The 24532-nt window shown below is 38.5% G+C and overlaps 1 protein-coding gene across 5 annotated transcripts in view; it reads right to left on the bottom strand.

Moving 5' to 3' along the window:
* The window catches only part of trioa (trio Rho guanine nucleotide exchange factor a), a 138107-nt gene that overhangs the window by 66993 nt on the left and 46582 nt on the right, over positions 1-24532 (bottom strand). For all 5 annotated transcript variants that reach the window (XM_053492917.1, XM_053492919.1, XM_053492920.1 and 2 more), the window contains exons 3-4: positions 13971-14045; positions 1530-1644 (exon numbers count right to left, since the gene is read on the bottom strand). In XM_053492917.1, the coding sequence (XP_053348892.1) occupies positions 1530-1644; positions 13971-14045 (190 nt within the window). The remainder of the gene's footprint in view (positions 1-1529; positions 1645-13970; positions 14046-24532) is intronic.

The raw sequence follows: 24532 nt of genomic DNA, 5'->3' as shown, positions 1-24532 counted from the left end.
TATACACCTTTGACACAGTTTATACAATGTAAAGCATAACAATACACTGACTACGTGCCTAACAAATCAGCTGACCTTGTTTAAATTCAAACTGGGAGGGAAGGACAACGTTTACTGCAAATGCCATTTTGTGAACTGTTTTGTTATTCCCGAAATTAGGATTATTCACCATCAGGAATGCTTTACAGGACAGACATTTGCTATCATTGTGCTCCCGGACTGATTCATTAAAATTGACTCGTTTCTCCCGCACCACCACAAGAACACACGAACAATATACCTGACTTTAGACATTTTATACATTTATGAATACACTGAGAATATTGTATATAATTGTAAATATTGGTACCTAGTGCACTGCATTTTATTCTACAATACACGTGAGAGCTACTTCTGTGATTGAACCCGAAGTAGAACCACATTTATATTGTGATTCTCCAAGTATGACGATGTGCAACAGCTTTGAGACAAAATGGCTTTTGATTTCCTTCACGATTTAAAGACGCAGAGACGACAGGCATTTGACCTGCGAGATTCATCTCCTTAGGCGCGGTTACGGTTTTTGTGGGGAAAAGGGACAAGTCGAGTGAATTGGTTTGCTTTACATTGTTATTCGTGTCAAAAGTGTACTAGACTCACTTTGTTGGACTTAAGAACAAATCTGACTTACAAACATGTTCCCGGAATGGAACTTGTTCATAATTCGAGGACGACCTGCAAATGAGATGAGTGATGATTCCCGTCTCTAATGCAGTAGAATGTTTTCTTTTATTGTTGCTAGTTGGATTTCTCATCTCACACGTGCTCATTGTCGAGTAGAGTTTTTATCATGGTCAGGGTCACATCCTTTTTGAGACGCCAGTTCAACAAGGGCACATACACAATGGCACCTAGGGGAAATCTAAAGCCACCGATGTGGTGTGTGTTTTGGGGAGAAAAACAGGAAGATGGGAAAAACAGTAACCTTCTATCTGTGTTTAGGGACATGCGACAATCTCAATGTTGAAGCCAAAACAGGGAAAATAAACAAAGAGTTTGCGATGAACACGGCAATATACTAAGCTCTTAAAATCCGGGTCATGACATAAAAAAAAATTCCAAAAACCATCTAAAGAGTCAAACTTGTAAACATTCGAGCGCTACAACAGCTAAGACCCGAGCTTTAAAACAAGACTCTGATTGATGCGATGCCGCTAATTACACCGTATGTACTCAGACTAATGACAGCAGAATGCAGCAATTTCGAGAGGTAATGGGGGTGAAGACGGCGTCTCCGTAAAGACACATCCCTAATCACCTGTTTAATTAAAGTAAAACACTGCACACTATCATCACACACACTTCTGGAACAGTGTTGGAAAAGAAAGTGCTGCGTTACTATTAGTTCCATGTTGGAAGAGAGTGATTCCTGTGAGAATAGTGTGTGTGTGTGTGTGTGTGTGTGTGTGTGTGTGTGTGTGTGTGTGTGTGTGTGTGTTTGTGTGTGTGAGAGAGAGAGAGAGAAAGAGAGAGACAGAAGGAGGGAGTACCTGGGGATACCGGCGAGATATGCAATTAGCCTGCGCAGGTCCTCATGTCGTATTCGGTCATGATTGGTGCGTGACGGGAATGTTAAAACCGGACCACCGCGCTTGTCTCTGCCACCTGGTGGGAAGAAAGAGCGATGTTAGAAGAGCGTGTGTGTGTGTGTGTGTGTGTGTGTGTGTGTGTGTGAAAAAAAAAAAGCTGTCAAAGCTTGGTTCTTCAACAAGGTTTGCTGTATCTAGAAATCCAGTGCGAAGGAAACAGATCGGTGACCGCTGAGAGACGTGCGAGAGTCTTTTCATGAGTGTGTCTTTGGCAGAGGACCAGCTCATGACATCACAGTGTTGGTCACTTCAGCGTGCAGACTTTTTTTTCTTTTTTTTTTTAATAAATGCAGCACGTTGTAAATTTACATACAAAATAGGTGAAAAAAAAATTATGGGGGAAAAAAAACTGGTTTGATAAAAAAAAAAAAAGAAACGTAAAACATGGTGTTTGTGGAACCGTTAGTATAAAAGCGATATCGCACTCGAGGTCGTGCTGTATTGCTCTGTCACAGCTGTGCTCTTGTAAGACATTGCTTAATTATTGTGGGGTGTTTTTTTTTTTTTTTTTTTTTTTAACTCGCATCCACCATAATCTATAAATATAATAAAACTTAGATGTCGGCAAAATAGTTTGTGGGGACATAAGACGAGTTATAGAACACTTCAAGATGGATTTTAGGATTTTTTTTCTGTAATTTTTTAAATATTTTTTTCAAATTTGAAATCTATATTGTACATATAATGAAACAGTGAAAACTATAAAGTCTGTACATTAAATATATTTGCAAAAAAATAATAATTTTGGAGGACATAAGATAAGTTATAGAACACCAAGATATTTTTCAGAATTTCTGTCTGTCTGTTTGTGCAGGGATCACGTAAAAACTACTGAAGAGATTTTAATGCGGTTTTCATCGATGTATTTGGCAGAATTTGAGGTAACATATAGACTTTGTTTCATCGCAATCAGCCCACAGGAAAAGAAGATATGCTACTATGAAATTTAAATGAAAAACACTCTTATTTAAAATAAAAAATAAAAAAAAAACATTTTAAAGAGTGTACTTTTATGACCACAGATGGCGCTGGACGTATTTAATACTTGCTCGTAACTGATACAGAACAAGAAATCTTTTTATTTTTATTTTTATAAAAATAAATAAATTCAAAAAACATGGCGCTTAAAAAAAATAATTAGTTCAACAGATGGCGCTGTATCGCTGTACATTAGACGCTTATGAGTGTACAATCGAAGTCTACTTTATAAACACGATCGCGTGCCTTCATTTCGCTCATTTACCGCAACACATAATTTATTTTTATAAATAATTAAAAAAATTCAACAGATGCCGCTGTCCTTTTTTTATGCGCTTATGAGTCTGCGATTGAAATCTACTTAATAAACACAAAGAGGATCTCACGCCTCTACTTCATGTTCTCTATAGGAAGGAATAAAATGTTCAATGTTTAAACAGCTTGCAAAAAAAACGGATGTGTAGGATTCGCTTTGTGATTTGGATAATAATCTCGCTGTTTTGATGAAAGTTTTGTCGCTCTTATTTGACTTGGTTTGAAATGCACATTTTCAGGGAATTAGTTTTTTATGATTTTGTAAATATTGTTTATTGGATATTTTTGTCGTACTAATATAACAGGGGTCTGCAACCCGCAGCTCTGGAGCCGCTTCTGTCTCTTTCATTCCACTGCTGCGGTTCCCTGCGGTTTCGCAAAAAATAAATAAAAATAAAATGAGTATTAAATGTAAATTTTTTATTCTTAGTTTGTCAAGTTTTTTTATGTAACTCTAGATTAAAAGATTATGGTGATCTTGTTACATTAAAGTAAAATGCGTTTAAATTATGGAATAGTTAACCAAGCTTTTTAACCCCAGGTTTTATTCAGGTTGACGGCTGACTGTAAGCATTACATGTAGTACATGTCGTAAGCATTTCACTACATTTCGTACTGTGTATGACTGTGTATGTGACAAATAAAATTTTAATTTGAATTTTGAATTTGAAATTTGTCGGTTTGCTCTAGGTAGATGGTTCAAGTTCGGCTTTTTATTTCATAAATACGAGGAGGACGCTAATACAACACTGAGTATTTTATTTGAAAGTAACCTTTAAACCCAGCGTCTTTTTTTCCCCCTGTAGTTCATAATGTTTGCGTTGCATGCAGAAATAAGATTTCGTTTTTTCCCTGTAGCAGTTCATTGATTACATAAATGCAACACACCAGTTTTTTTATACATTGCATAAAGGTAGAAACAATATGTATGCAGTGTTATCTTCATTTTGGATGTTGAAAGGGTTTCGTTTCTTTTCTGTAGGAAACGGGTCCACATGGCTCTTTAAGTGTTTACGGTTGCCGACTACTGTACTTTACCTACTTATTATTAGACTTGGCTTACAAACACGCATTTTAAATACCAATTCTGGTTTGTGATTGGGCTGTTTGTTTGTTTGTTTGTTTGTTTGTTTTTTTGGGGGGGGGGTATTCCACGCGGACGCGGCTAGTAATAAATACTATCCAATGACAATCTACAGGAAGCAGCTGAAACGCGAGGTTGTGCTTTTTCTGGACCTTCATCCCTTTTGTTATTTCTTCTTCTTCTCCTTCCTTCCTTCCTGCCTGTTTTAAAAAAAAAATCCTGTACTCAGCACTCAGGCTCAGTAAAGTGTGAAGAGAACTAACTCAAGCATAACGAAGCGGACCTGCCAGGAAATCCCAGCAGATCTTCCTCAGCCACAAAGTGCTGAATCTATTTATCAGTAATTGGATCAACAGTCTTATCCACTGGAACAAAAAATAAAACAATGAGTGATATTATATCTGCATGCTGTAACATTGCAGAGTCTTCTCACACACACACACTCGTGACTTTTCCATACGAGCAATGTTGGTAAAGGCTCGCTCGTCTCCGCGACCAGTTTTTCCTCTCGATGGCATCAGCGGATCCACACCTGACAGTTGCGCGTCTCCATGGCGACGGCCGCTCACTTGGTTTCCTGTCTGTGCTTGTTATCTTTTTTTTTTCATCTTGAGTGTGTGTCTGAGCGCACACACGGGCTTCGCGTTAGACATTTCTCGTTTTTCTTGATTGATTGGAGCCCTTGCGGTGAAGCTAAAGCACGTATAATCCCTTCCATCCTCAAAAGCCTGCGAGATGTTAACAAAAGCTCCTGCTATTCCGAGTCAGAAGGTCACTGCAGGCAGGCTGTGTGTGTGTGTGTTCTTTGTGTTGTGTGCCTACGAGGCATTTCAGAGAAGAGCTAGGTTGTTTGTTTGCCGCTCCTTTTTTTTCTTTCTCCATCAGACCGAACAAGACGAGTCAGTGTGCGTGAGTGAAGATTAACGTTGAAGGATTTGGCGTGGCCCTGATTGGCTTTGCCTTACTGCTGGAACCACCCATGGGTTCACCAGGTTATAGAGAAGGTGGGGCAAATGTTATAAAATAACATTCTCAGAAAATCGCCCTCTCATCTGTGCTAATTCTAAAGTTTGCTAGTCCATCCATGCGCGCCCGGTTTCTAGCAGGCTGGCTGTACAAAAAGGTTGACGGAGCAAAAGCACCAAACAACATTATCCAGACCAACATTAATAATGTTTGTATTGACAGACGTTAACTGCTGTAACTTAACGCTGTGTCCGACTGGAAATCATAACTCATCATACTCGAAAAAGAAAAAAGAAAAAAAAGAGAAACGCAACTTGGGATGATCTCCTTAATCCTGAGATCCTGCAAGATCTCCAAAGTGATTAAGAGCAGTTTTTGCTGATCTGACATGTTCTTCATCTTTATACTATAAACACACAATTATGAGCTTTAGCTCGGGATGTATTCCATTTGTTAACTCCATAATGTTGCTTTTTTGAGGAGCGTACACACACTACCGCTTAAAAGTTCGGGATCACATTTGAAATCAAAATAAAAAATTAGAAATATTAGAATTGGAAATATTGATTTTGATGGAAATGACGAATGTGTTCAATAGTTGCCTCCATTTCAAATAAATAAATAAATAAATGAACAAACAATTTTTGCAGCGATTATGTATTCTATCTTTTGATATTTCTTCCCATACTTCATGGATCATGTCCCATAAGATGGATCGGCTTGGAGGAGTCTTCCTCCGTACCATATGGCCACGTAAACAGCTCAATAGAGTTCAGATCCGGAGTCCGCGCCGGCCGCTCCATTACAGTGAGAATTCCGGCTTTAAACATCTTTAATTGTTTGTAAAATGGATAAAATTCTTTGTGAATGGCATGAAAACTTGTTTTCTATGGAAAACAAGGAAATTTTCACGTGACCCCAAAACTTTTGAGCGGTACGCCATTTAGTTTTACGCACGCAAAACCCGGTATATATGTAGAGCTCGTTCAGCCGAACAACTTTCCCATTGCATGTCCTGGGCTAAACTCAACAGGAAGCCAGTTATTTTGGGTCGTTTGCAAAACGCACCCAATGGATTTTGATATACTCCTAGGGGATTTATACGATTGCCACCAAACTGGGCCGACGTGATCGAGGATGCAAATCTGTAAAGGGATTTTACAACTTTGTGTTGTGCCATTATTTTAAGTGACATCATAGTGTGATGCATTTTTTCCAGCTTCTGGGGCTTTTTGGAGATGTAAACATAAAATTTGTCACAATGGTATTGGTATGAACCCTTTAAATGCATGTGCCCAGTGTGCCCATTGTCTTTCTGGAGCATTGGTGCTTGTGCCCGGTTATCGCTGCTTGTTCTTTGCTAATCTTTAGACACTTTGTAGCCTGTTACAGTGAAACATTTGCTTAAATTTCTTTGATTTATTTTAATATGAAGAAGTGAAGTGTAGACGCAAGCCTTTCACAGTGTTGTAGATAGACAGACGGATAATCTTGTAAATAAACAAATACTTCATGTATCGATACTGTATCCCAACGATGCAAAACATTAGATGCCCTGCGATGTAGACAACTGTAGACTTCAGACAGTTTTCCTTAAGTCGCGATGCACTTTTTAGAGGCTTCAGCAAGTTTTAACATGGAAAAATGGAAAAACATATTTCGCTCCAGAAAAGGAAAACACAATTTTTTTTTGTTCTTCTGTGCATTCTTTTTTTTTTTTTGTAACAGAAGAGAGAATCTCAAGTAGTAAACTCGACTCTCGAATGTGCAGTGAATTTCCCGAAATATTCCCAGCTCTACCAGACTTGATAAGTTACTATTTTCTCTCTACCAGCACGTGCTCAGCGGGGCCGCTGTGTTTAGGCGTTCGCCTTTTTTGCCCACTTTATAACAGAAATATCTCCATGTTTCACTTCGGGCCACCTCTTTGGTGCTGCCATCACTTCGAGTCTGCTCTCTGAATAAAATGAAGAGAAAGCGCTCCGGCTTCTCTCGCTGCCTGAGAATCACTTGATCCAGCTTTGAGCAGCTCGTATTACGAACTCTCTCGTTACGTTGCACACGTCAGTGCTGTTCGCGTTGTGTTTAAAGACACAGATTTCTATACGGCAGAATTTAGCTAACAGACATTCACATATTAAATGACAGATTATTTCAAAATGTCGGTATAGTACAGTTTAGGGCTGGCTCCAAGGTATGATAGCAATTTACATTAAACGCCTCTAAGAAGGCGGTAACCTGCACGCTATGCAAGACGGAGCTTTCACGGCATGTCATGCACGAACACTTAAAAAGAAAACATGTTGGTGTTACGCATGGCGAATCTCTTCATCGTGTAAAAGTTTTATAGTTTAAGTGCTTTTGTTTAAACTGTTTGCTAACTTCGGGACAGTCGCGCTAGATCTGTTCACGTGCTACTCGCTATCATAACATTGCGCAATCACCTCATGAGCAATAATGAGTAGTTAAATGGCGCTACTTTAGATTAGCTTAATTTAAACGGTGCGAATAACAGTAGAATATTACATTTAGTGATTGTTGTGGTTTTCAGCAAATGCAAATAACAGTACATTTGTGACTATTAGCTTTTTGCATTTCTACAATTTTTGTTTATAGTCCACTACAAAGTTAACTTGTAATTTACTGTGGTTTCACTTATGCATACATAATTTTATTATACAAAATTACATTATTTTAGCTGTTTATATCTTAACAACTGAATATATCAGTGTATTTTTTAACTATATATATAGGCTATTTATTTATACTGTATATATCATATACTACATTTCATTTAAGGTTTAAAAGGTCAAAATTAAAGATTATTAAACTCTATATGTGGCTTTTGCATTTTTAAAAGTTTATTTTTATACATTAATAATACCTTGATTTATGTTTTTTTTAATAATTATGAGCAAAATATCAAATTAAAGAAGAGGTTAGGTTTTATCCGATTAATCGATTAACCGAAAACATAATCGTCCAACTAATCAATTATCAAAATAATCGTTAGTTGCAGCCCTAGTACAGTTTGAGTAACGTTATACTGTGCAACATGAGTGTGAGATAGCGTTGCTGTTAATGGATGCATCCTGTCAGGAACTTAAGGGCAATAAAGGAAACTCTTGTAGTCGTAACACATAACATAAAGACAACTATACAATGACTATATCGCTTTCGTATAAGATTCACATGCAAGAGTATAGCAAGACAATCGCATTTTAGAGTAGCATTTCGGCGTGCGTGAGAGCCGCCTGATTTCTTTAGTCGCCTAGTTCTTTAGTGGTTTTAGTTTATTGGTTGCAGCTTCTTTATAATCGACAGGAAATAATATGAGAATGAAACATGCTGCATTAGTTGCTTTCCAGGAAATAAAAATTTTACTTATAATTTGTGCAACGTTGTTTAGAGTATTTATAGTAAACAAATCATCAGTACTACACAAGTACATTTTCTGAAAAAAAAAAAAAAAAGTGAGTGGAGCTTGCCCTGGCAAAACTCGATCCTCTGGGACTTTTTACAATGACAGTCTACGGGATCGGTTGCTAAAGTGCTCTAAAGTGATTGCTAGGGCGTGGCTTTGCGGCCTCACAATAACCCTGAGAGAATGATTGGTAGCCTGAGTATAAAAAGCCCCCCCCCTCCATGTCTCTATGACGATGGGATTCATAGACGTTACCACAGCAGGGAACGCGCCTGTGAGCACTTCCTGTTTCAGTAACGACTACCTTATATGCACCATTATATGATAATTAAGGCAAATTTGGGCACAACTTATACCCCCTTGCGGGGTGCATAAAAAAAGGGACTTTATTATCATTTTTTGATAAATAAATAAACAAATAAAAAGCCTACAAGATAATACAAGTGATGCTTTGCTTTACAAGCACCCCTAATAAATAAAACACTTATTAGCGATGGTGGTAGGGCGATTTTGATTTCTTGTGATCGGCCCCAAAAGCCCTGATCCGGCCACCAGGGGATTAAGCGCAGCCAATTAATAAAACTTCAGTTAAAGCAGCAGGTAAAATATGAAGAACAAACTTTATCAGCTTTACAACTTGCAGTAAAACTTTAAACGTTTTGGATTCATCGGGTTAATCCATCCGTCTTACCCCCGCAAAAAAAAAAAAAAAAAGATAATAAATAAAGGGGGTGAGGAAGAAAACTCTTGATGCTGGATCTGCAGTTGAGCTGAGTGGATGAGGTAAACGCTTGTCATTAGCGCAATAAAGCCTTCGCTTGTAAGTGATGTAATGTGAGCACTTTGGCACAGGTTACGAATGCTGTGCTGGCATTTCATTTCATTTCTCCCATCTCTCTCTCTCTCTCTCTCTCTCTCTCTTTCACACTCGCGCAAGGAACATCCGCTTTGTAACAGAGGGAGTAATAATAATTCTAATAATAATAATAATAATAATAATAACACTGCAGAGTCTGTATAAGTTACTATTTTCTCTCATTGAGGTGTTTATAGAAAGAACAGTCTCTTTTATCAGGAGCCTGGAGTTCAGAGAGAAGGCCACGCTCGCTTTGTGTTATGGCTAACTCTGACCAAGCCGAGACATTACATCATGCCGCCTGAATAGATGAATGCCAGCGCTATAGTGGTAATCGAGAGGCTTTAAAAAAAATCCCAGTGGGCCAGTAATGGAGTGTGCTGTTCTGCATCATGTAACTCCGAGGACTGAAAAAAAAGAAGAAAAAAAACGAAGGCCGCTGGCGTGATACGCGCTCGCTGCGTTCACCTGAGCAGCAAGGCAAATCCATGCTGCTTGTTTTGTTTTTCGCGGCTTTGCACAATAAAAACAGACATGATTTTAAAAAAGGATTATATCACAGTTCTGACGTTAACTCCAAGCATTTTCTCCCAACACGTTTTTTTCTTCTTTTTTTTTAAGCAACTTGAAGAAAAGCAGCTCCTTCTCATGCGTGGTGCATCGGAGAAGTGTTCAAATGAGATGAGATCAAATCCTGAAGAAGTTTCAGCTACCGCTGGACGGAAGACGAAAAAAGATTGATTTTTGGTTGTGTTCCCTGAGGGAGAGGAAGAGTGTTAGTCTCTCGCCCACCTGTCAATCACAGAGATGCGAAGCCAATCCCGGGCATCTACTGTATGGCTACGTTTACATTACCAGCCTGAATTTCTACAATATTGTGATAGAGACCAGGTTTTTTTTTTTTTATGGCTTTGTGGATCAGATAGGAGTCACTTTCATATGTGGTCATAGATCAGATTCACTATACTCAAGATTTAAGAATTTTATTTGTACACGTACATGGTTGAACAAACAATAGTAAAATGTAACTTTGCCTCCAGACTGTGAAGATTTTTAAGAAATTAAAAATGTAAAAAAAAACACTAGTAATAATAAGAAGAAATGTGTACAAAATAAAAATAAGACGACTATGATTTTATACTGTATATATAAAGGAAAGCTTGTATAAATATTTTAAAGTATTTCCTTATTCATCCCACAGTGGGAAAAAAAAATATTTTAATACTACATTTATTGCTATATGTTATCTATTGATACATATGATGATATCCTGATAACAATAATAATATTATATTAATAAAAAATACATCATACTGTTTTTCTTTTCTTAACTTTTAACAGAAACCTTCAGATGCTGTAAAAAATATAAAATTTTGCCTAATAAAGTTAAACTATAGACGCTGGTATTTCTGCTACATGAAAGAGGCTTGTAGAAACTGATGCCAATTTAAAAATCTGAACAAGATATCTTTCTAATCTCTTTAATCTTCCTTTACTGATTGTAACCATTACCTTCTTTTAAAATTATTCATATGGACTAAAATAAAAAATAAATAAAAAATACGCCAGTCTCATATACTGTATAAAGGGATTCTCTTCTTTCTAACTAAAGCTTAACTTCTAGCATGATGATCAGCTTCGGCTCCAGCATTCGCACGTCCTTGACTTTAATTATAACCGACACGACGTGCTGGAGTCGAACCAGCGGCTATTTTGCAAGCTGGTAATTTCATTACTTAATGACAGTATGAGTTTTTATGCACTGCTGAGATCAGAGTATAATAAATAAGACTGTTGCTGGGAGAATCGCCTCAACGTGAAATCTTAAAAACACTAAAGCGCTCGTGCAAGCTTTACATTGTGTGGTGGAGTTTTTCCCTCTTCGATCTCGAGTTTAAGGACGTGTCCTGTGAGCTTCTCCACAGCAGCTGGTATAATGATTGTGCCACATCGGAATTACTGTATTAACATCTTAGCGTGCCGATACGACGCTCGTCTAAGAGCCATCGACGAGTCACAGGACGGCGTCGCCGTTAAATAGGAACGCAGGAGGATGGAGGATTCATGCAGGAGTCGAGTCCGTCTCAAGGATGTCCGTTTGACATCTCGTTACTGTCTTGTCAAACGAGGACACCGTATGGACGGAAGGACAGCTTCCAGGTTTACAGACGGCCAGAAATATGCAGATGCCCACCCATCACACCTGTCCAACTGTCCAGAACGTCTCTGCATGCTGTCACTTTGCATTTCTTTCTTCAGTGAAATTAAGCAACAGCATTGAACATACATTATGTTTAAGTAGAGCATCATGATAACTAGGGCTGTGTATTGGCAAGGGCCTCACGATGCGATACGTATCACGATACATGGGTCACGATACGATAAATCACGATATATTGCGATACAATACATATTGTGATATATTGCAATAGTTTGTATTAGTATGTGTGTCACATTATATTGACAACTTGATAAAGTAGGCAGACGAATTAAAATTCCAATTCCAATTTATTTTCCATCCATTCCAATTCATTAGAACGGCACAGTGTGATTGAAGTCCATATTGTTATAAAACACAACACTTAAACATTCAACTAAAATGTTTATGCCACTAAAGTTACATATAAATTAAATAAACAATTTCTAAACTAAAATAAATTTAAGCAAAAAAATTTAAGTTCATCAAGTAAACATAAAACTGGAACATAATGCTCTAATATGAGGTATTCATTGTCACCAAACTGTTAGACCAAAAACTCTCTTGCCTCCAAACTATTAGAAACTTAAGTGTAGTATCGATACTTGAGGTTTGACTATCGATACACTATCGTAAAAGAAATTATCGCAATAGTTAGATGTATCGATATTTTTGCACAGCCCTAATGATAACGTGAAGCAATTTCACACAACGGTTTTTCATTTTCACGCACGCCTGATTCCTGCTCACGCCGTAAACTGAACGTAGTAATTTTCCCGTCTATTGTTAGAGCAAAAAAAAAAAAAAAACGTACATGTGATTATTTATACATGTACGTCAAATGTCATTTAAACTGGAATATTAAAGTCTTAAATGTACCATTTGCATTCAAACATACTTATCAAAGGCTAACCGCAAATAACTGGACAAACAAAAAATGTATATCACGATGTATACAATTAATTGCTACTACTCAAACACTAACAAAAAAAAATAATAATAATCCTCTCGAATAACATACAATATTAAAAATAAATAAATAAATAAATCAATAAAAACATGCTGGCTTAAACAATTAAGGTTCTGAAGGTCAGGGGTTCGAGCCCCAGCACTGCCACTGTTAACCCTATCTGCTCTAGGGGGCGCTGTATACTGACTGACCCTGCAAGATAATATATGGATATGTGGAGAAAAAATAAAAATAAAATAATTATTTCACTGTCCTGTAAGGATCATGTGACAAATTATAAAATCTTATTGAAGAATAAACGGCTATGTAAAGAATATGCATGATTCTTAGGCACTTAGTATTCCAGGCATTTAATTTAAAGGTCCAATATTTTACTATTTATTTACCAAGTTAACACAAGTCTCATAGCTCCCCTTAAGTGTGTGTGTGTGTGCGTGCGTGTTAATGCTGCAACTGAAATACCCTTCAGATAATGCATTGTTTAAACCTTCAACTCCTATATATTTCACTCCTTTTCCAAACACACCGTTTCAGTGTCAGTTTCTCCTGAGCCACGCCCACCAGACAAGCTTGGGAAAGGGGATCTTTTTATATGAGGTTACAATAGAAATGAAATCTAATTGGCTTGTTTATAAACACTGGACAATTTAGAAAAAGAAATTAAGAACAAGAATGTTTTTTTTTGTAAAGTTTTTTTTAACACACAGGCGCACACCAGAGACCCATGTGCATGTCGAAACATAAGAAAAAATAAATAAATTTGCCATCACATGTCTCCATTAGGTTTATTACAAATTATTTTAAGGTAACTCCCGTCAAACATCTTACACACACCTTCGCATTCAATTGTCTTTTTTTTAATGCATTTGAAGGCAATAACGCTAAAGGCATTTAACCTTTAACCTTTCCTCAGAGCAGTCCATGTAGACTCCAAGGTGCTTTTAATTATGAACAGGAATCACCCGAGGACACTTTGATACATCATCATCACGATACCCCGGTACTGATCCGATTTGTACTGCGATTCTACAAGTATCATGATTTTATAAAATATCAGATTCAATAATTATATACTGTTTTATTATTATAGCTTCAACTTTAAACAATCTTTAAAAATAATTTGCTCGTACCACAGAGGATTACTATGCTGCCTGCCAATGTGTGAATAGTTTAGAGCAGGATTATAGAGGAACTGCAACATTTTACAATTTCAAATGCAAACAAAATAAATAAATAAATAAAAAATTTTGAAAATAAATACATTCGTATGCCATAAATACAACGTGGCCATAAATAAATTGCGTTACACTGTTCTCGCTAGAGCCAGTTAAAAATCATAGCGTTTGCACAGTTGCAATTTTCCAGACGGACTGACCTTCACGCCTTATAAAAATGTACATTGTTACTTTGTCATCTAAAAAACAAGCGTTATTTTGTAGTTTTGCTGCCTTCAGCATCGAAGAGAATAAAAATAATAAAAAAACATTGAATCAGAAGGTGTGTATTAACTTTAGAGCAGTACTGTATGTGTTGCGATTTTAAAAAAACCTACCTGATAAAAAGGCCACTTTTTCCTTTAAAATGGGCAAAACCTCCATCGCCTTCATTTCTTCGTTTCGGCGAAAACCTGAAAAACAAAAAAGGAACAGATTGAGGACAGCCGCACCATTTAGCATAAATAGTCTGAAACTTAGGTGTTAGGAAAAAAATAATAATAATAATTAACAAATGAATAAATCTTAACACCTATTTAATACAGCGAGTTAATTCCATGTCAGACAATCCTTAACAAGCTCAGCGTTATCAAGCCGGGAAAAACCAGCAGCACTTGCTGTTTATGATTCACTGACTGGCTCCATTTGTTAAAGGCTGAGCTGGAAAGGTTAGTCATTACCAAACCCCCGGAGTGGATACGTGCTCGCCGCGGCTCACTCGGGTCGAGTCGGGTCGAGTCGGGGCTGTGACTCATATCACAGAGTCACACTCACTCGAACGGTGGAACTGACGAGCTGCTAATAGCTATTGTACGCTCTGAGAGAGAGAGAGACGGTCTGCGCTTTTAAATGCTATACAAGTGTTGCTTGTATGAGTGAGGGGGTAAAAAAGAAAAAGAAAGAAACAAAAATGACAGATACAGATCTTAAACCGTTCACTTCACTCCTGTAAGGCTGATGGTGCATGAAATACGCTGGGAAAGACGAGACGAGATGAGACGAGACAAGCCAAGCCTTCTATCCCCACAACACAGGGGAAGGAGAGAGAGAGAGAGAGTCAGCTGAGAGAACGTTTTTTATGAAAAAAAAAATAAAAAAAAAACAAGTTCATGTCATTTTCAGCTGACATGCTGAAATACCGTTTGCACTTTTACGGTTTCCTGCTTTAAAAACAGCTCTTCATAACAATTACAGCTGATCAGACGGCGATTTAAACCTGGCATTATGCACCGATTTTGAGAAGGAAAAAAAAGGGTTTCTTTTTATATCAGGATTTCAGAATAAATCTCTTTAAATCTTGAGTTATTGCTTTGAGCAATGCTACAAACTGTGTGTGTTCTGTGTTCCTCCTGGTTCTACAAGCCAGGGATACACACTGCTTGACCGGATGCGTCATCTCTCATCTGAGTCTCAACACCAGGTAGAGAGATATAGCGGATATTGTAGTTTCAAGTACTGTAGTTCTCCTTGTGCATGAAACCGGTGATGTCACTAATTAGTTCTGGATGAGGAGTTCTGCTAATTAATAAAAAAAAGCGGAAAAACTTAAAACTTATTTAGCTCCTGAAGCCGTGGTCTAAATGATCTGCAGATCTAAAACCTCAATGATAAACAAACAAAAAAAAATGTTGGTGAAGAAAGCAGCAGAAGTCAAGAAACCAACCGTCTTCTGTACACGATCTTGGGAGCATGGATTGAGACGTCTGGGAAGTTTCGTAAAATAAACGACTGACTTCATACCAAATTTGTTTTCTTTCATAGCAACTTCTTTGCATTAAAATAACGAACTAATGTTATTTTCTTGACTGTGATTCTTGTAAAACAAAAAAAAATTGAGAATGTCATCAAAACATTGAATTTTTTTTTTTTATTTATTTTGGACTTTTTTTTTTCTCTTTCTACTTTCAGCATCACAGACAGACAGAGAGGAGCAATCTGTTGATAAGCGAATGAAGTGATGTACAAGGTTGTAGCCGGTGCGAAAAGTGATCACGCTGCCTGTGCTATTGGGGTTTCTTCACTGAGAATGTGTTTTGTTTTTTTTTCTATAAAAGGCTATCACCTCATTTTAACAGAAAAGATGTCTGTTGGTTGACTCGCTTTTTCTATCTGTAGTTCCTCTTAAAGGAGATTCTGGGAAAAAAAAGTAATAAAAAAAATAAATAATAACAACAATAATAATTTCTCCTGTGTGACGTTGTCCCACAACGAACACAAAGCCAAATTGTCCTTTTACCACAAACGTAAGCAGACATTCAAGAGATCACAAAGACGCCTGCAGTTCTCTGTCTATTTTGTCTTTTATCTTTGAGAAACAATTCGAACAGGGTTGGATTAAAAAAAAACATGTCTGATGAAAACGACTCTCTGTTTAAAAAGAATAAAGTGAGTGAAGAGGACGAGGTGACAGCGATTTTTTTTATTATTTATGAACAAAAATTGAAGGAGGAGAGAAATTTATCGCTTGACTGCGGGACTCCGGGATAAATTCTGAGACTCATAAACGCTCATCACTTAATAGTGAAAGTGCTGAAATAAAACCCAACAGCCAGACGGCAGGACGTACATCTCCATCTATCAGTGAACAGAAGCAGGCGTAGCGAGTGACGTCTCTCAGTTTCTGTACCTCATTTCTCTCTCTCTCTCTCTCTCTCTCTACAGCAATACAATACAAAATACATGCAGCGCCGTCCGCTGGAAACTGACGAAACAAGCACTGATGCTGGATTTAGTGCTCCAGTTACATTACAGTAGAATATCGTAAAATAAATCATATAAATTTAAATCCATAACAGCAACAGGTGTAAAGCAAAGTGATTACAAAGCAACACAGCTTCCTATAAAATACAGCTGCCGTGAATTCAGCTAAAAATACAATACCGCAGGCTTTCATACACTTCCACTTAACCCTGTACCGCACACTGCTTGTTTATCTTTTACTTGTTAAAAAAACTTCTACTTTTTCTGTATTTGTAGGAATTTGGTTGAACTAATTATAATTGGACTTAATAAAAATGATGATATTTAACCCTTCCACACTCCTTTTCATTTTAATTTTTAGTTTATTTTATTCTTTTGATTTTTGAACAACACTGCACATTGTTAAAGCGCTGTGTTAATTGTTTACTCCTGTCCAGTAGGTGGCACCAACTGGGTATAACATCTCTCAGTAGTAAAAGAAGAAATTTTAATCTTGAGAGTATTTAGCAAGTAGTCTCCGACTTTAGAACAAGTTTCCGTTCCAGGAGCATGTTCGTAAGTTGGATTTGTTCTTAAGTCCGACAAAGTCTTATACACCTTTGACACGGATATACAATGTAAAGCATACCAATCCACTTGACTAAATCTCTGTCGCCTTTCCATATACTGCCATCATGTGGCCAAAACCATAAACACATTTTGTTTCATAGCTGTTTTCCACTGTATTGGACTGTGAACTGTATTGGATTGTTTATCATCAGAAGAGCTTTACACGACAGTCATTTTCTATAATCGTGCTCCCGGACTGATTCATTGAAACCGGTGAGGGCGACTTATTTTCCGCACGTGCGCACGTACACACACACACACACACACACACACACACACACACACACACACACACAAAATATATCGGGACTTTTTAATGACGTTTTATACATTCACTTACACATAGAAAATATTTATTAATCATATCTGCGGGAAATTCGCATCTCGGGAGTCTGGGACTTACTGTTCTTTGAGGAAGACAAAAAATCTAAATAAATTGATTCGATGAATCAAATCCACCAACAAAATCAATTGTTGGAGCAGAATCAATTTAAATCACACAAGCCTATTATTTATCTATCTATTAAAATGTTTTGAAAAATTCTCTTGCATTTTTGTTAAGTGTGCATGCTGCCGTTCCTGTTATGCAACATTACGCAACACTGGCAAGTCTACAACAAATATTTCATTTGAACAAGGGAGGCGTGACATTTTTCTTTCGGCAGTTATTGTTAAAAAAAAAAAAAAAAAAAAATATTATTCCACATGTAGTTCTTGCAGCTTATAATAATATCCTGTCTATTGTTTCAATCAGGACATGAAAAAACACTAAGGCATAAAACACAAACGATAACCACTTTTCATTTAAATTATCACAGTATGTGCAGTGGAGTCGATAGAAAAGTCTTTTTACTCTTCAAAATGTAAAATATAGAAACCCTGAGTGCGATCCAAAATTTTTTTTTTATCCTAGTATTCCTTTTTTCCGTTGATTGTCAGGTCTAGCATTTTACACTGAAGCCTTGAAGATGCTGACTGTTTTCACCATTCTGGACAATAAAATACATTTGAATCGAATCACTGCTTCAAATCTCATCCAGTTCTCCGCCTCACCCTGATGACACACACACGCACTTCTCTGATCGCATCCCAGTAAATGGCAGATCCCCCTGATCGCTTCCTTAAACAGCTCAGAAGACCTTTCCTGACCATGTTTAGACTGCGTTTTAGTGCGGTATCTGCTGGTCTTCACTCCTCGACGTGTCTCTTGTGTGATTTACTCACTGAGCACATAACACTGGCTCTGTTTTGCAGCAGCAATCTAATCCTTGACCTTGCATACCAGACCTCAAAGAACCTGGATTTACATCATTTCTGCCTTACTTCAGATCTCAAAAACCCACGCTTTCGCTTTCAGGATGTCTGGCCTGTGCGTTATGTCTCAGTGCCTCGGTGTCGCAGCACCACAATGAGGGAACCAGCTTGTTCCTGAAGTCCAAACAAACAGATTCTGGATCTTTATTGGCTTTTAATAGTGTCGGACCCTTTTCTCATTTAGCCATGGCTGATTTGTACTTTGCCTGGGAACAACTGCTCCATAAGGGATTCAAAAACACATCTAAAGCTACAGAGAGAAGGGTGTTTTCACATCAAGGCTTCAAGAGAGAACACAATCTCAGTGAGAACACAACTGTTTCAGGCTCAGGAAACCCTTACCCGAGACCACCTCTTCAAGCGGCTTGAGTCCAATGCCAATACTTCGTACCTGAACATGGAAGTAGATCATTGTTCAGACATGATGGGACTTTCCTGATTTTGTTCTTCGTACTCGGGTACACCTGCGTATTTACACTCTCTGATACAGCAGGTGGCAGTATGCACATACTTGGTTTGTGAGCCCATATTGAACACAAGAGAAAAACAATGTTATGCCACATATTATAGATATTCTGGGAAAAAAATGCCAAGAGTACCACTCCTGGGTGGCTTCCTACTGTATCAGCCACGGCGCACACAGAGATTTCTGAGGAGACGGACAGGACTGATGACGTTGTGTCTAAACAACGATCTAGTTCCATGTTCAAGTACGAATAGCATCGGACTCAATCCCGTTTAACAGATGGTCCTCCCGTTAAGAGGTGGTTCTCACAAGACTTTGAAGTACAAGTGCAGGACAAGTGTGGTTGGAGACTATCCGGAGGCCCTAACGTGAAAACACCCTTAAAGAGTCTGGATCCTTACTGCATGTGGATCCTTCCAGTGTCTGGACTCTTACTGTGTGTGGCTCTTTATGTGATATGACATTTCCGGCATTGGTTTGATTGAATATGTAAAGAACAACCAAGTAAGTCCCTGAATTCGAGTTACGAATTTCCGCAGATACAGACAGACCGTGGTTCTACGAACATTTGTAGATGCAAACAAATTGCGGAAGTAGTTCACGTATTTTTGTATTGTACAAAAGTCCCTGCTGCATAACCGGGATTTACTCTCGAGATTTAAAAACGCAGTTTCATGAGAGTATAATCTAACCTATCAAATCTGTATAAGACTCACTTTGACGGACTTACGAACGAATTCGCCTTACGAACATACTCCCGGAACGGGACTCGTTCGTAAGTCGGGGGCTTGCTGTATATGATTGTTTAAACTCATATTCGGGTCTGATCTTTTGGCGGAGCGGTGTATCGCTCTGCAGCTTTAGATGTGTTTTTGATTCTCTCATTCTCCACTGCTGGATATGACCTCCCCAAGCCATGCAGTGATTTCTTTAACCTGGCCATTAAATCAGTGATGTGAATGCAGCTTAGAGTTCTCTGTGCATGACGTATTATCTGAACCTGGCAATCAAAATCAACTTCATTTAGTCTCTGACTGGCTGCTTTTTAGTCACAGAGGAAGCACATAGATGCTATGTTAACAGAGCGACACACATCTGAGAGAGAGAAATACATTATGAGTGAGTGATTTAAGCCTCAGGAATGAGTCACAAACATAACACCACCACGTATCAGCCATATGTCTGTGCTTTTATCCCTGGTATATCGTACACACGTTCAACGAATTTAACAAAGAAAGCTATCAGCAAGAATGAAAAGGTCTGGTTTTTTTGGGGGGTTTTTTGCGGCTGGTCTTCTGAGAGATTCAGGATCGTTGCAACATTTAGATCATTATAAATTCCAGATCTTTACTCTTTCTGGATCCTTACAGATTCTCCAAGTTAGGTTACCGTTATATGTCCTCTCATTATCTCCGTTTAGCTTGTGTCTAATGACTTAAAGGCAGATGACAGCTGAAGTACCTGTGGCCTTCTACTATTTACAAATGTTATACAGCGGGGGTGAGGAAGGGTAAAGAGGAAGGAGGAAATAAGTGAGGGGGAGAAGTGAGAGAGGAGGGTAAAAGAGGAAGAGGAATCTCTGTGAAGAGGGAAAGAAAGGAAACTGCCTGGACTGACTGAGGAATACACAAAGAGAGAAAGAGAGAGGGAGAGAATGAGAAGACGAGTGTGTTTGCAGAGGAAGTACAGAGCAAGGCCAGTTGCAGCCCCTCTACTCACCACCGGAGACAGCTGAAAGAGCCTGCAAACAACAGCTGCCTGCTCAGACACACACCGACACGAACACACACACAAACAAACAAGTGTCTGCATGTTCTTATATCACAGCTGCACTCGTTTTTGGCCTAGACTTAAAAAAAAAGAGGCAGCAACAGATACAAGCGAATAAAAAGCACTGGATCATCTACGCATCACGCGCGCGTCCTCCACCCCTCCGTTCCCAGAGGAGCCGTGGCGTGTGATGCCCAGCTGTCACGCAGAATGATGGAAATGGTGGTGTAACGAGCATCTAAGGTCAAAGGTCAACAGCCAAATGTCCAGAGGGTGTAAAAGGGGGCAGATCTGTCAGAGCGCGGGCGAATAACGCTCGAGCTCACGTTAATGAAACCGGCGCGGTGTGAACCCGAGAAAGGGAGGTTGACACAGAGAGACAGCAGCAAAAATATATATATAATAAAATTTTATTTTAAAATTATACGAGACCTAAGCTTAAAAGGTGCGTTAATAATAATGATAAAGAATACAGACGTCTCATGAGGCTCCTCCAGCACGCTTGACCCCAACATAAGGTCGGGTCACGTCTTAACTGGCGGCCGCAGTTGTCCTCGGGTCCTGAAGCGATAAGGACAGTGTCTCTCAAACCTTGCCACGCATTGTATCTGCCTCATATCGACTTAAAGGAAAAAGTCTCAAGAGATCCACACAAGCAAAGACAAAGAGACAGAGAGAGAGAAAGAGAGAGAGAGAGAGAGAGAGAGAGAGAGAGAGAGAGAGAGAGACGGTGTGGCTTGAATTCAAATGTCCAGGAAGCAAACGGTTAAAAAAAGGAAAGGAATAAGAAAGGAAACCGCTCTTAAAATAAACAAACAAACAAAAACAAACAACTGCCTCTCCAAAGAGAATTTTTAGGTTTTGTTTGACTGCATGTCCAAACACACCGTGTAGGGATTTATGAGCTACTGATACACATACGACAACCCCAGGAATTCTCATCACAGTAAACAATACAGCGGTACTTCGGCATACGAATTTAATCCGTTCTGGGGGGGGGGGGGGTTCTTCAGGTGAAATTTTATACAGTGAAACCTCTGATTTTGAGTAACACGGTTTACGAGTGTTCCACAAGACGAGCAAAGATTTTTAACAAATTTTGACATTGAAAACGAGCATTGTCTTGGTTTATGAGCACCGAGTATCACGCATGCGCTTTTTGTTTTGACGCAGAGCATCACGTGATCACAACTGAGCCAACGGTTCTTTTCGTCTCCCTTGCTGGATCTTAGGGCTCGCCTGCTGGATCTTAGGGCTAGCCTCTTACTGGTATTATCAACATCCGTGCACTGTTTACTATAATACTGTGACCACGTGTGTGTGTGTAAAACGTTACAATTAAATTGACCATGTGTGTGTGTGTATTTTATTTTAATTAATTAATTTATTTTGTAAGCGTGTTGGTACAGCGCGTGTGTATGCATGTGTATAAAGCAAGAACAAGTCTCATTAGAGGGTAAAGATCCTTTTTTCTCTCTGTATTAGCCTGTCGTTTCCCACTTCACCTTTGAAAAGAATTGAAACAGAGCAGAGTTTCTGTGTAAGGCAGAGACTGAGTGTCTCACACACATTCTCGCCTTTACAAAATCCCTCCCACCCCCTCCTCCTCAGGGCGCACGCACATTACACACCACACACACAGACATTCACACAGCGCCTGTGTGCACAAACGAAAAAACTTCTGTCGGGATTTATAACTTTTTTTTTTTTAAAGGTAAAGTGCAGGGTAATTTGTTTTATTTTTCCATTATATTTAGTATTAATTATTTTTATGTATTTATTTTTTTGGGCTGTAGAACGAATAATTTGAGTTTACATTATTTCTTATAGGGAAATAAAATTTGGTTTACGAGTGAATACGAGCCCACTTTCGGAAACAAATTATGCACGTAATTTGAGGTTTCACTGTATATTAAATAATATAGTAACATAGATAATACAGAAACAACCTGTATATTAAATTCTATACCGACACATTTTCTTAAACAGATAGTACCAGCAATAACAGAACCCCTGTTAAGAATAATTAATTCTTCACTCAGCATTGGGTATGTTCCAAAATCTTTTAAATTAGCAGTTATTAAACCAATTATTAAGAAACCTGACCTTGACTCCTGTCATTACAGGCCAATATCAAACCTCCCCTTTATCTCTAAGATTCTGAAAAAGATAGTAGCAACTATGTTCATATCTACATAGAAATAACATACATGAACTGTATCAGTCAGGTTTTTGGCCTCAGATCAAGGTTGTGTAACCATGCTTGTATTACTCGACCTCAGGGCAGCTTTTGACACCATTGACCATAGTATTCTTCTTCACAGATTAGAAACTGTAGTAGGAATTAAGGGCACAGCCCTCTTCTGGATCAGATCCTATTTAACCGATCGGTATCAGTATGTAGACTTAATAGGTGATTATTCTGCATGTTTTTTAGTGGAGTTTGGTGTTCCACAAGGTTCAGTTTTAGGCCCACTGCTTTTTTCCCTTTACATGCTTCCTCTGGGCAACATAATCCGTAAGCATGGTATTAGTTTTCACTGTTATGCTGACAACACAGTTATACATCTCAGCAAAAAAGATTAATAAAGTTGAGCAATGTGTGCAGGACATAAGAAATTGGATGCTAATTAACTTCCCTCTGCTTAACCCAGATAAGACAGAAGTTCTTGTCATAGGACCGCATACAGCTAGAAGTAAGATTCTAGATCACTCTGTAACTTTAGATGGCCTTTCTGTTCAATCAAGTGCAAAAAGACCTCGGTGTGATTATAGATTCCAGTCTTTCATTTGAAGCTCATGTGGATAATATTATCAGGATAGCATTCTTTCACCTCAGAAATATTGCCAAGATAAGAAATATATTGTTGCTAAACGATGCAGAAAAACTAGTTCATGCTTTTATCACCTCTAGGTTGGACTATTGTAATGCCTTACTGTCTGGTTGTTCAACTAGGTGTATAAACAAGCTTTAGCTAGTCCAGAATGCAGCAGCGAGAGTCCTCACCAGAACTAGAAGATACGAGCACATCACCCCTATCTTATTTTCACTGCATTGGCTCCCTGTGAAATTTCGCATTGATTTTAAAATACTACTTTTGACATATAAAGCATTAAATGGTCTCGCGCCGCAGTATCTGAGTGAGCTGATAGTGTCTTACGATCCGCCACGCCTACTTCGATCAAAGGATGCAGGCTGCTTATCAGTACCGCGTATTATGAAAACTACACCTGGGGGCTGAGCTTTTTCTTACAAAGCCACAAAGTTATGGAATAGTCTTCCAAATAATGTTCGGGACAGTCTCAGTGTTTAAGTCCAGGCTAAATACCTATTTATTTAATCAAGCATTTTTATAAATAGAACTGTCTTAGGTAAAGGAGCAGATCTGGGGGACTCATGGATGTAGAGTATTATGGTGAATTGGTATGTTTAGATGCTGTCTTTCCCACTTTTATTGATCACTCAGGTTTGTTGACGGTGAGGTAATTACTTGCTTTCATCTCAGGAAGCCCTCATGTCTGTGTTTTCTTCTGGCTCTCCCTTTTAGTTATGCTGTTATAGTTAGTCCTGACTGAGTCTCTGCTTGCACTCTACAGTAAATATACATTCACATTATACATTATGTGACTGTGACCATACCTAACTGTTATCTCTCCTCTTCTGCTCTCTCTCCCGTTCCTTCTCTTCCCTCTCTCCCCCTCTCTCTCTTTCGAGCTACACATGTCGTTCCTGAGCTGCCAGTGATCCAGACTCCCTCTGCCCTCTGGACCTGTCTGACCCATCCTGGTGCCCCGCTTCTGGTTGGAGATCTCATCGCATGGATGCCCCGTGTGTCTCTTTGGGATGCGTCTCGTGTCTGGGGTTGGTTCTCGCTACCTAGAAGACGGTTCTGGCCTCGAGTGGTGTTGGCAGCTGTTTCTCTGAAGACTTGACAGTTCGATAGTTCATACAAGTCTACCTGAGTTTTCAATAACTAACTGGACTCCATATTAACATCAATTAACATCAACTGTTATAGCTGAACTGCCTGCCAACTAACA

This window comes from Clarias gariepinus, chromosome 3 (assembly GCF_024256425.1).
Source record: "Clarias gariepinus isolate MV-2021 ecotype Netherlands chromosome 3, CGAR_prim_01v2, whole genome shotgun sequence".
NCBI classification, from domain to species: domain Eukaryota; kingdom Metazoa; phylum Chordata; class Actinopteri; order Siluriformes; family Clariidae; genus Clarias; species Clarias gariepinus.
Note: the sequence above shows the minus strand (reverse complement) of the source record. Positions and strands in the feature narration are given on the sequence as shown.